At 41.8% G+C, this 12,747-nt stretch overlaps 1 protein-coding gene across 1 annotated transcript; it reads right to left on the bottom strand.

The window, feature by feature from the left end:
- Positions 1 to 643: 643 nt before the first annotated feature.
- On the bottom strand, positions 644 to 1,287 carry LOC118844843 (histidine triad nucleotide-binding protein 1-like). The gene has a single exon (XM_036752842.1). The coding sequence runs from the start codon at positions 1,171 to 1,173 to the stop codon at positions 793 to 795; it is 381 nt and encodes a 126-aa protein (XP_036608737.1). The 5' UTR covers positions 1,174 to 1,287; the 3' UTR covers positions 644 to 792.
- Positions 1,288 to 12,747: the final 11,460 nt, after the last annotated feature.

Below are 12,747 nucleotides of genomic sequence, written 5' to 3'. Positions count from 1 at the left end.
TAACTGGCTAACTGACCATAAGTCTAAAATTCCCTCTGCAATTTTCAACCATTGTTCCTGATGGGAGCCATCTAGAGCTAATCCTGTTCTACACAACAGTGCCATAGACACTTGAAGGTAGCTATTGGTCAGTCAGTCAACACACATTTACTAAGCACTCTCGTCTCACATTTTGTGAAGATGAGTTTTTTAACCCAAGTATATATTACATTGATCGCTATCAAATCATATTTTACTAATTTCCTCCCAGTGTTCTAGTCTGTCAAGTTCTTTTTTGTCGTTGTTGTTCCTGACTGTCATAACATGTTAGTTATTACTCCCAGATTTGTAGTCATTTGCAAATTTGATCAGCAAATCATCTATAACTTTACTCAAGTCATTCATTGATAAAAAATGTTAAATAGTGTAGGACCACATACAGAATCATAAGACCTCCATTGGAGGTCTCCTTTCAAATTGAATTACCATATACCCAGTCCCAAATCCATCTAATTGTATCAGTGGCTAGGCCACATGAGATGATTTATCAAACATTATGAAAAAAAATCTAGTTAAACTATTTCTATAGCATTCTCCCACCTTACTAGTTCAGAAACCCTATCAAAAAGGAAGTAAGATTAGTCTGACATGATTTTTTAAAAAGTCAACTGTGTTTTTATTGTGTACATCATAAAGAGATTTCTCAATTTCCTATTTCACAGAAAACAGTTAAGTACATTGAATTTAGTATGTTGTAAGTTGTGAACCTGCTTACTGCCTAGATAAGGGGAAGTTCTTCTTTATACTGCCAATTTATCCAGGAGGCCATTTCATTTGACGGCCTCCAAGTACATGGAGATGGATATGAAAGACTGTTTGTCCCCCATCTGCACCTTCATTGATTACCATCCGGTATCCCCTCTTCAGGCCCAGAGCACTGGCACATTTCTTGCCAACAATTATCAAGTGTCCAAGAAGACTTTCATCATCATCCTCCGTTACAGATAACTGGATAATGGGTTTCTTTGGAATCACTAGGAAATGAGTTGGGGCTTGGGGGCAAATGTCGTGGAAAGCAAGACATTGGTCATCCTCAAAAATTATGTTGGCTGGGATTTCCTTGCGAATTATTTTCCCAAAGATTGAGTCTCCTCTCCAACGACTGGTGTGAGGTTTGCTGGTCTCATCTGCCATTGTTGAAAGAGTCTCTGTTGACCAGCTCTAGAAAGCAGAGAATCTCAAAGAGAAGGAGGGAAGAAGCGAGGGAGGAAACAGGTAGCAGCTGCAGGAAGGGCAGAGAACGTATCCATTCTTGATGATGTCATAATGGTTCTTTGTGATGGCTGCCTACTTTTCTAGACCTACTATAATCACCTCTACATTAACACCTCCTAGGATTTTGCCCCAAATCAAAATCAATCTGATTGACCTAGAGTTTTCAAGATCCGTTTTCCTTATTTTTCTTAAAGACCTGGATGCCATTAACCCTTCTCCAGTCCTGTAGCTTCCCTCCGTAAGATCTTTTGAATATCATTGCTTGTGGTATCCATAGCCTTGCAGGCTTTTTTTGGAAATGCCAGACTCCAAATCAAATATATTCAGGAATAAATGTGGTCCCAAATCCTCTCTCTTCCTCTTACCCCACCCCCTACGCTCTCACTAAGGGATAAGTTGAAAGAGCAAACCCCAAACACTATGGGCCTGGAGTCTAACCAAGCAGCCACTTCTATGAGACAAGCTCCAACCCCAGAGTGCCCCCTCCCTCATCCCTGAAGTCCCACTTTCTTCCACATGATCTGGCAGTGCAGGATGTAGAGCTGGCCACCGGGCTAAGTCAGGATGGAGCTAGTTTCTTCCATGACTCTTTTGTCAGGTTCCTGTCTCAGGCCAACTGGGGAACTAAATCTCCCACCACATACTGAGGTGCCCTGGAACTTCTTCCCTGGGAGCAACAGGATCCTCTGGGAAATGTAGTCCATTCCTTAAGCTCCCTAGGAACAAAGTAGAACCATCTTGGAACAGCCATAGGAAGTACTCCATACTTTGTACAAATGCTCTGCCAAGTCTCAAGACTTGCCTTCCCAAGATATACACATGCGTGCACGCGCGCGAGCGCGCATGCACACACACACACACACACACATACACACACACACACCCTCCACCTTAATCAGGGCCATGAACTCAAGAATCCCTGCCCTGAACAATTTCTAGAACTGCAGAACCCATGAAATAGCAAAGGGAAGCAGGGCTCCAGCCCAGGACAGCCTGGATGGTCGCTGGGAAGGGTCTATCACATGGAGATAGGAGTGGAGCGGAGCACAGCCCAGAATTGGCTGTGCCAGGACCAACCAGACCAGGAGCCTGGCAGAACAGGCGGTAGGGCCCTGAATCATTGAGCTGTGGCAGTTACCAGACTTCTCAACCCATAAATGTGAAAGACAACAGAGCAGGATAGTGGAAAAACTGCTGGATCTGAGTGAAAGGAGTTCACAGTTGACCCTAGCACCGGGGGCGGCAGGGGTGGTGCAGCTCTGGGGCTGCTTCCAGAACTCCAGTTTCAGTTGCTTCTGGGCCCAGGCCCACCTGGTGGGAGGAATTAAGTGGCAGATTAGAGCAGGAGTGCAAAGCCTGCTTGGATCTGAGTCAGGTCCTGGCTGGCAGTTCTTGGGGGAAGAGGGGCACTGGTGTGGCAGAGCTTGCTGTGGAGAAGTAGCTCTGAAAACAGCAGTTCAGCCCCTCAAGCTTGGGACAAAGTACTCTCTACTCTACAAGCAGTCATACTCTGACAAAAAGCTCAAGGGTCAAGTAGTTGGCTGGGAACATGAACAGGCAGTGAAAACGGACTCAGATTCAGACTTAGACTTTAGAATCTTTTTTGGTGACAAACAAGATCAAAACATACAGCCAGAAGAAGTCAACAAAGTCAAAGAGCCTACATCAAAAGCCTCCAAGAAAAATATGAATTGGTCTCAGGCCATGGAAGGGCTCAAAAAGGATTTAGAAAAGCAAGTAAGGGAAGTAGAGGAAAAATTAGAAAGAGAAATGAGAGTGATGCAAGAAAATCATGAAAAACAAGTCAATGACTTGCTAAAGGAGACCCAAAAAAATACTGAAGAAAATAACACCTTAAAAAATAGACTACCTCAAATGTCAAAAGAGCTCCAAAAAGCCAATGAGGAGAAGATTGCCTTGAAAGGCAGAATTAGCCAAATAGAAAAGGAGGTCCAAAAGACCACTGAAGAAAATACTACCTTAAAAATTAGATTGGAGCAAATGGAAGTTAGTGACTTTATGAGAAATCAAGATATTATAAAACAGAACCAAAGGAATGAAAAAATGGAAGACAATGTGAAATATCTCATTGGAAAAACCACTGACCTGGAAAATAGATCCAGGAGAGATCACTGAAAAATTACTGGACTACCTGAAAGCCATGATCAAAAAAAGAGCCTAGACATCACCTTTCAAGAAATTATCAGGGAAAACTGCCCTGATATTCTAGAGCCAGAGGGTAAAAAAGAAATCGAAAGAATCCACCAATTGCCTCCTGATAAAGATCCCAAAAAGAAAACTCCTAGGAATATTGTTGCCAAGTTCCAGAGCTCCCAGATCAAGGAGAAAATATTGCAAGCAGCCAGAAAGAAACAATTTGAATATTGTGGAAACACAATCAGGATAACACAAGCTCTAGCAGCTTCTACATTAAATGGCTTGGAATATGATATTCCAATGGTCAAAGGAGTTAGGATTAAAACCAAGAATCACCTACCCAGCAAAACTGAGTATCATGCTCCAAGGCAAAATATGGATTTTCAATAAAATAGAGGACTTTCAAGCTTTCTCAGTGAAAAGACCAGAGTTGAATAGAAAATCTGACTTTTAAACACAAGAAGCAAGAGAAGCATGAAAAGGTAAACAAGAAAGAGAAATCATAAGGGACTTACTAAAGTTGAACTGTTTTGTTTACATTCCTACATGGAAAGATGATGTGTGTAATTCATGAGACTTTTCTCAGTATTAGGGTAGTTGAAGGGAATATACATATATATATAGATAGAGGGCACAGGGTGAGTTGAATATGAAGGGATGATAGCTAAAAAAAATAAAATCAAATTAAGGGATGAGAGAGGAATATATTGAGAGAAGGAGAAAGGGACAGATAGAATGGAGTAAATTATCTCACATAAAAGTGGCAAGAAAAAGTAGTTCTGTTAGAAGGAAAGAGGGGGCAGATGAGGGGGAATGAGTGAATTTTGCTCTCATTGGATTTGACTTGAGGAGGGAATAACATACACACTCAATTGGGTATCTTACCCCACCTGAAAATAGGGGGAAGGGGATAAAAAAGGGAGGATGATAGAAGGGAGGGCAGACGGGGGAAGAAGTAATCAAAAGCAAACACTTTTGAAAAGGGACAGGGTCAAGGGAGAAAACTGATTAAAGGGGGACAGGATAGGATGGAGAGAAATATAGTTAGTCTTTCACAACATGACCACTTATGGGAGTGTTTTGTGTAATGATACATGTGTGGCCTGTGTTGAATTGCTCGCCTTCTTAGGGAGAGTGGGTGGGAAGTGAAGAAGGGAGAGAATTTGGAACTCAAAGTTTTAAAAGCAGATGCTCAAAAAAAGTTGGTTTTGCATGCAACTGGGAAATAAGATATATAGGCAATGGGGCATAGAAATCTATCTTGCCCTACAAGAAAGTAAGCAGAAAAGGGATGTGGGGGGGGGAATGGGGTGACAGAAGGGAGGGCTGACTAGGGAATGGGGCAATCAGAATATATGCCATCTTGGAGTGGGGGGGGAGGGTAGAAATGGGGAGAAAATTTGTAACTCAAAATCTTGTGGAAATCAATGCCGAAAACTAAAAAATATTAAATAATGAAGTATGGAATACAAAAAAAAAGAACTTTGAAGTCCCTCAGAGCCTCCCTAACCCCACCCCAAACCCTCCTTGCTTTGGGGCCCCAACCCACCAGTGGAATTATGTTTGGGAGAGTAAGCCCAGCACCTAAATATGCTACATAGATTTAAAAGATGAATTTGCCTCATGAATTCACAGAGAAAGCAGAAGAGAGATTTAAGCAGAGACAACTGTAGATCAGAATGTGCTACAAATAGTCAATTAAATAGAAGATTGAGAGCAGCAGTATCTGTAAAGCTGAGTTATGGTGCAGAGCCCAGAAATTTGGCAACAGGATAGGGGTTGGCAAAGAAGTAGGCACTGAGGAGAGAGACAGTGGCCATGAAGGGTGATGAGGGTGGGGGCGGGGACAAGAAAGGGGGAAAGCACAAGTAGGTATGTTGTAAGGATAGGAAGGAAGTGGTGTAAAACCAGCAAACCCACTCGAGCCTCTTGAGCTGCAAGGGTGACAGTTCAGGTAGGCAGGCAGCCCCTCTAGGATGAAAGTAACTAAGTATCCCAACTCTCAGTGAGAGCAGGAGCTCCCAATAAAATGGATGGATTAAGGAGAGGAGCCCGTGAAGGGGCAGGAAGATGGACCTGCAAGGAGATGTGAATGTTAATAGCAGCAAAGAGAAGAGAATGAGTCCTTCCTTCCAATGTCTATTATCATACAAAAGGGATAAATGTAGTTCCTGAGTCAGCATTAAGCTTTTGGTACAATTCAATAAATATGCACCAAAAGCCTGCTCTGTGTGGAGCTGGAGCTCAGCTCTGGGAGAGGGTCATAGTTTAGATAAAAACAAATATTCTGTGCCCCCTCCCCCAAGTCTAGTAGAAGTCTAGTCTAGCAGTCATAGTCTAGGAGGATGTGACAAATACAGAACTAATTTCAAAACATAAGTTTATAAAAGAGATCCAAGCAAAGTGTCGTGGTTCTAAGTGGGGAAAGTTATTATTGGCCAGGGGGAAAGGGAAGACTCCCTGGAGAAGGTAGCATTCGAGTATGGCTTTAAAGAATAGTAGGAATTCAATAGGTGGAGAGGAGGAATAGGGACATTCTAGACAAAGGGTAAAGACATGAGTACTGATTTGAACTAGCCTCAAGGTGGCCACATGGCCTTCTAGGTCCTCCGGTGCAGCCCTTTAAGTGAGTCTGTTTTACAGAGCAAATCCTTTTATTAAGGGGATTTGTCCTGTGAGGTTTGAATTCAGTCAAAGGGCTGCACTTGAGAACCTAGAGGGCCACATGTGGTCTCAAGGCTGCAGGTTCCCTACCCCCTGGGCTAGAGCATAGGATGCACACAGGAGAGTAGCAAGGCTAGAAAGGTAAAGATCAGTTAGTGTCAGACTGTGGAAGGTCTTAAATACCTAGCAGAAAGGTTTCTTTACCATTAGATAATGAAATTCTCAAGAGCAGGGAACTGTCTTTTGCCTTTCTTTGTATCCCCAGAACTTAGTGCAGTGCCTGGCAATTAGTGGTTGCTTATTCACTGAGCATTTTTAAGCAGGTCTGTAAAAGGACCAGATCTAAGCTTAAGAAAGATGATTCTGGAAGCATGAGAAAGATGAATTGGAAGGGGACGTATGCGTGTCTGAGAAAAAAGGCAGATCTGTTGGAAACTATTACAACAGTCCGAGGGGAGGTGGGTGGTGTTCGTGAGTAACTGTACAGAATGTTGGCAATAGAGAGAAAGGTACAGATTTGAAAGATGCTTAGAGATAGTCTGATCCTTTAATCCCCTCTCTGCGAAAAAAAATGACATCTTAACAGTGGAGAAGAAAAAGGAAAGGAGTAAGGGGGCAGTGGTAGGCAGAGGAAGGCACACCTCAGAATTGTCCCAGGAATCTGAAGCTGAAAGCAAACAACTTGAGAAAGGAAGGGATGGGTTAAAAGATTAATCATAATCAGTTTCCCAAAGAGATCAATGGGTAATGTCTCTATCTTGCCCTTATTATAGCCTGCCTTACCTGGGACTCCCAGAAAACAAAAGGCAATTTTCAGGAAGTAATTTTGTTCAAGCTCCACTGAATATCAAGGCAAGGCACAAAACAAAAGCCCAAAGTGTTTGCCTTATACCATGGAAGGTGTCCTATAAGAAAACTCCCAAAGAGGGGCTCCCTATTGACAGAAAGGTTCTTCAGATAATGCTATCTAAGGATGAAACTGGGCTGTTTACATCCATCCCTGGAACACCCCATTCAGTATTCTCAATGAAATTAGCAATCACTCCCGTATGGAGCTTGCTTGTACATAGCTGTTTGCTTGTTGTCTCCCTCATTAGACTGTGAGCCCCTTGAGGGTAGGGACTGTCTTTTGTCTTTCTTTGTTTCTCCAGTGCTTAGTAGAGTGCCCAGCACACAGTAGGTGCTTAATAAATGTTTACTGACTAATTGAAGATATCTACCTACCAAACTACAGAGGGGGAAAATAACCCAAAGTGCATAAATGACACATGTTGCCCAGATGATGGCATGTGAAACTCAATTTGATAGGATTTAGAGTAAGAAGTGACCATAGACATCATCCAGGCTAGACTTCCTTCACCATCTTGGGTCCTGGACCCCTTTGGAAGTCTAGTGAAGCCTTCGCAGGTTGATGCTTGTTGCCTGCGTTTATAATTGAAGGAAAGTCTAAATTTCAGTTAGGGATGAGTGAAAATAAAGATGTCATTATTTTCTTATCTAATTTAATAGACAACCCCCCCCCCACAACCTATGGTCCATAGGTTCTAGGCGAAGAATCCCTAATCTAGTCCACCTCCTCTCACTTTGCAGATAAGGAGAGGTTAAGAAATTTCCTTGAGGCAGCTAAGTGGCTCAGTAGATAATGTTGGACTTGGAGTCAAGGAGAACCTCTGGGCTCAAATCCTAACACAGAAACACTAACTCTGGGTGTTTCTGAGTCAGTTATGGTTCCGGGCAAGTCACTTAACCTCCCTCAGCCTTAGTTTCAACATCTGTAAAATGGGGATAATAACAGCTCCTCACAAATTTATTGTGAAGCTCAAATGAGAAAATATATGTAAAGTGCTTGGCAGAACTTAAAGCAGTGTAGATATACTAGCTATTATCATTGTTCAAGGTTACATAGGCAGTGAAGGCAAAATTTGGACTCATGTCAGGTGACTCTACATCAATGTCCTTTCCATTATACTACACAAGGTGTCAAATCAGTTTATTAGTGCATGCCTCAGATAAATGCTACCAATGATTAATGAACTGGGTCCAGAACTGAGTAGGAAGAGAACATTACGCTGAAAAAACATCTAAGAAATCATGAAGCACTTTCAATGCTTCTAACCGGCTTGCTGCTACAGAAGCTCTTCTCTTGAATACCAGTGCTATTCTTGTGGAATGACAAATTGGAGGAAGGCCTCTAGCACATTGGGTAGACCTGGTGGTGTCAAACTTATGGGAGGACATGTCCAAGAATCATAGAAGATAAACAAGCATGGATGAGTTCTAATCTGTAGTTTTTGAAGATCTTGATCTGATCTGATATTCTGATAAATAACAGATGCCACTGAGTGTCTGAGTGATTATTCCCTTGAGAGGGCAGCTAGCTATGTGGCACAGTGGATAGAGCATTAGGCCAGGAGTCAGGAAGACCTGAGTTCAAATCCAGCCTTGAACACTTATAAGCGGTATGACCCTGGGCAAGTCACTTAACTTCTCTTAGCTTCAGCTTCTTCATTTGTAAAATGGGAAGAAAAAAAAAAACATAGCACCTACTCTATAAGGTTGTTGTGAGATAACATGTAAAGCATTTTGCAAACCTTAAAGCGCTGTATAAATGCTAGCTAGCTATACTATATGTCTATAAATAATGGGACACCATAACCTCAGAAGAATCACCATTATAGATTACCCCAAAACCAAGAGAATAATGTTTTGTGGCCATAAGTAGACCGCTCTTTGGACCCTAGAACATGGAATATTTTAGGATAGATACCTTAGAACATAGATTGTCAGCATTATATCATAGAATTATAGAGCTAGATCTAGTCTATCCTCCCATTTTATAGATGAAGAAACTGAGGCCCATGGATGTTACGTGACTTGCCCAAAGTCACTTATAGGTAGTGTCAGAGATAGAAGGTGAATGAACCCAGGTCTTCCCATTACCACTTTAGGAAGACATCTTAGAACATGGGCTATCAGAACTGAAAAGGGTTTCAGGGGTCTTCTATTTTGACATGCCATTTTACAGATGGAGAGATCAAGACCCTAAGAGGGAAAATGATCTGACCAAGGTCATTCAGCCATTCACTGACAGAGCCGACTCAGTCCCAGGCTCCTGGATTGTCTTCTGCTCTATTACTCCACAATGCTTCTTTCAGAGGTTCTCTATAACCTTAACTAAAGAACTACACTGAATGAGAGAAGCATTCTCAAAGCTTGGTGTGCTAAACACTGTAAGGGCAAGCAAAGTGGGACTTTTTGTTGTCTTTTGTTTGGGAGGGCTTCTCAGCACTAAGGCAATCAAGTGCCTTCAATTGAGTCTTGCCTTTGTAAGAAGGCCCATACCCCTTTGCTAGTTAGGTCATGAGAGGTATGAAACCCTCAAGAGGTGTGAAGCGCTCTGACTCTCTGAAGTTAGCATTTTGTTTGGGGCTCACTCATTGGAAGAGTGCTAGTGTGGAGACTCTGGGTAGCCATTAAGGAGTGCTGCACCCCGCCTCCCCAGTTTTTGAAAACCCAGATGTTGTTGTGTCTCTGGTAACTACGCATGTATAACTTTGGTCAGACAGCTAGAAGCCTATCTGTTGATCCGTGTTATTTGCTCTGTTTATATTTTCTGTTAGTAATTTCTGTTTGTATTTGATCTGAAGTTCAGGGTGCTGGCTTTTCCCCCTCAACTAAGTGAATGATATATGTATGTTTCATTAAAGTGAGATTGTAAACCTAACCTTAAAGTTGCTTTCCTCAGAAAAGCAGATCGAAGAACCTGTGCTAGCAGCCCTCCTGTGTGCTGGTGTTGTTGACCTTGCACAGCCACAGCAGCCGCTAGTAATATTGTTGTTACACCCATTTAACTCCCTTAAAATATTTGATAGGTTAACAGTCAATCATAAAGCTATATTCATTTAGAGATAGCACTCAATGTATCCATGTGTGGCTTGTATGAAGCATTTAACTTGGCTTGGTACTCCCACCCCACTCAGTCACAAATTTCAAGGAATATAAACTAATTTCAATATTTAGCCCAGGAATGAATTATGAAGTTTGACCTGCAGAAAAATCCCATGATACATTCTAAAGCTCCACACATACTGTAACTCTGCAGCTTGGATCCCATTTACTCCCCTAATCGCTTCCACCAATGCCTTCCAATAGTGCGGAAGTGATGGAGGATTTTTTGAGCGCTCTAGCAGAATACACTGGACTCTGCTTCTTTGGGGCTGCCATGTTCCTGTCTATGTGAAATCTTATCTTTGGCCCCAGGCCATGTACCGGTTGGCCAGTTCAATCAAGCTGGTATTTGCATACAGATCTAGCAAACGGATAGTCCTCTGAGGACTAGCTGAGCTCCTGGGAGAGGCTTTTCACTAGGTTGGCCATCAATCATTATTATTATTGGTCACACCAACTTACAAAAACTAAGGTGTAACAGGGCTTCTAGTTCTGTTGGTAGTAACTAGTCTTGCTGGATCCTTAAACATATTGATTCATTCACAAATTTCTCTCAAATAGTATATAGATGCATATATGTGTGTGTCTATCAGTGTATCATCAGTGACTGTACACTCACTCAACATAAAAAGTGAAGTACCCACAGGGGCTGAGTGTCAGGTTATACATTAATGACAATAAGGGGGCACAGAACCTTGAGATGAAATAAGTAGAGTCTCCACTGGAGGAAAATGATCATTATTCTGTCTGGAGAGGATTTGACCCTATGATGGGGGGATGAACTAGTTGTCCTCTGGAGGCCCATGCTCCAACTCTCCAATATACATGCCAAAGTAAAGCCAAGACCCTTGGCAATCAATAAACTTTGCAAAACACTAAGGTCATTGGACCTAGAACTGGAAGAAATAGTTTAATATTCTCACTTTATACAAGGAAACTGGGGCCCAGAAAGGGGAAATAGCTGGTTAAACAACTGGTAGTTGAAAGAGCAAAGATGAAAACTGTTCTGATTTCATAACCAGTTCTCTTTTCTACTACATCATGGCAGGACAAACAGTAGGTCATGCTTCTCTTCTCTGTACCCTAGACAATGGTTTAACCTTCAGAAAATCAAAGCCTTTCAAAGTGTCAGTGCCAGTAGATGCATTTTGTTCTATACTTCTCTAAACACTCTTATGGAATGCCTTATGAGTAGCTCATGTTTCTATAGTACTTTAATGCTTAAAAATTGCTCTCCTTCATGATAAGCCTATGAGTTAAGTAGTACAAATGTCAATAGTACTTCTACCCTGCAGGCAAGGAAACTGAATCAGGATCATGGAATGGAAATGACACATCCAGAATCAAGGCTAGTGTTAGCTCCATGTTTGAACGTTGGTGGCACAGCGGATAGAGCACTGGGTCTGGAGTCAGGAAGACCAGAGTTCAAATCTGGCCTCAGATATTTACTAGCTGTGTGACTGATCCTGGGCTTGTCATCTAGCCTCTGCCTCAGTTTCCACAACAGTAAAATGAAGATAATAATAGCACCTACATCATTGGGCTGTTGTGAGGATCAAATAAGGTATTCGTAAAACATTCGTAAATGCTTGGCACATTGTATCTATATAAATGCTTGTCCCATTCCCTTCCCTTTCCACTACACCAGGGGTCAGCCAACAAATCCCAAATGCTGCCCGAATGGCTTTTCCATGTTTAAAGTTTTATCATATTTTAAAATATAAAAACCATTCTTAGCTCAGCTTGTCCCCTCTCCACCCTCCTACCAGAGTGTAAGCTCCATAAGGACAAGGACCTTGTCTTACCTCTTTAGCCAGCATCTAAAACAGGTTTGTTGAATGAATGGATGTCAGAATAAATGACACTTGGGACAATCAGGAGGAATATAAAAAGTCAGCCCACACTACTTTTGCTCTATAAGCAATTTTTATTTACAAACAGCAATTTCCATGGACTTTATTGATACCATAAAAAAAAGCCATTTACAAGCAAGAACCAAGAATTCATCCAAACAAAATTAAGCAGCACTGAAGTATCCGTGTCACAAATCTAAAACCCAATGGGTACAAGAGTAAAATAGCATTTGAATAAATAGTTTAAATTCATGCTTATAAAAGAATCCTTATGGCAAGTTACTGTCCTGACAGCATCAGCTTAGCTAGCTTCATTACTTCACATAGTGATGAAGTGGGGACTTGTGAGGTTACCAGTTTATATTGCAAGATAATGACACTGAGAGTTAAATCATTCTGATTGTTCCACCATTTATAATGGAGAATGTTAGCCCTACCAAGGAAAGTGGCCAGAGATGCTTTTCACATTAATAAATGGTTATTCTCATTACAAATCAATTTAATTTACCTCTTACTATATAGTCAGGGCAACAACCAAGGCCTTGGACATAAATCCAAAGATTGAATTCACAGCATTCTTGTTGAGGAGGAACAGCAAGAGGTTTGTTTACTGTGGCTGCCACAAGGGAAGATGCTTAGGGGGTCCTAAGCAAGGCTCATTGCTCCACTTGAACAAAATACTGGGACAGTGTGGGGCGTCCCAGGCTCCCTTTCAGCTAGGCCAAGCAGTCTTCACACAGATTCAAGAATCCTGAGAAAGCAGGTCATTGCCTGGCCTGGGGAGTCCCATATCGGGTAGAGGCAGCTAAACCACACTGGCACTTTTTGAACAAGATATGTAAGAAATGCACAATAGCCATTATAAACTTGG

This window comes from Trichosurus vulpecula, chromosome 3 (assembly GCF_011100635.1).
Source record: "Trichosurus vulpecula isolate mTriVul1 chromosome 3, mTriVul1.pri, whole genome shotgun sequence".
Taxonomy (NCBI): Eukaryota; Metazoa; Chordata; class Mammalia; order Diprotodontia; family Phalangeridae; genus Trichosurus; species Trichosurus vulpecula.
The sequence above is the reverse complement of the archived record's forward strand: the minus strand, read 5'-3'. Positions and strand labels throughout refer to the sequence as shown.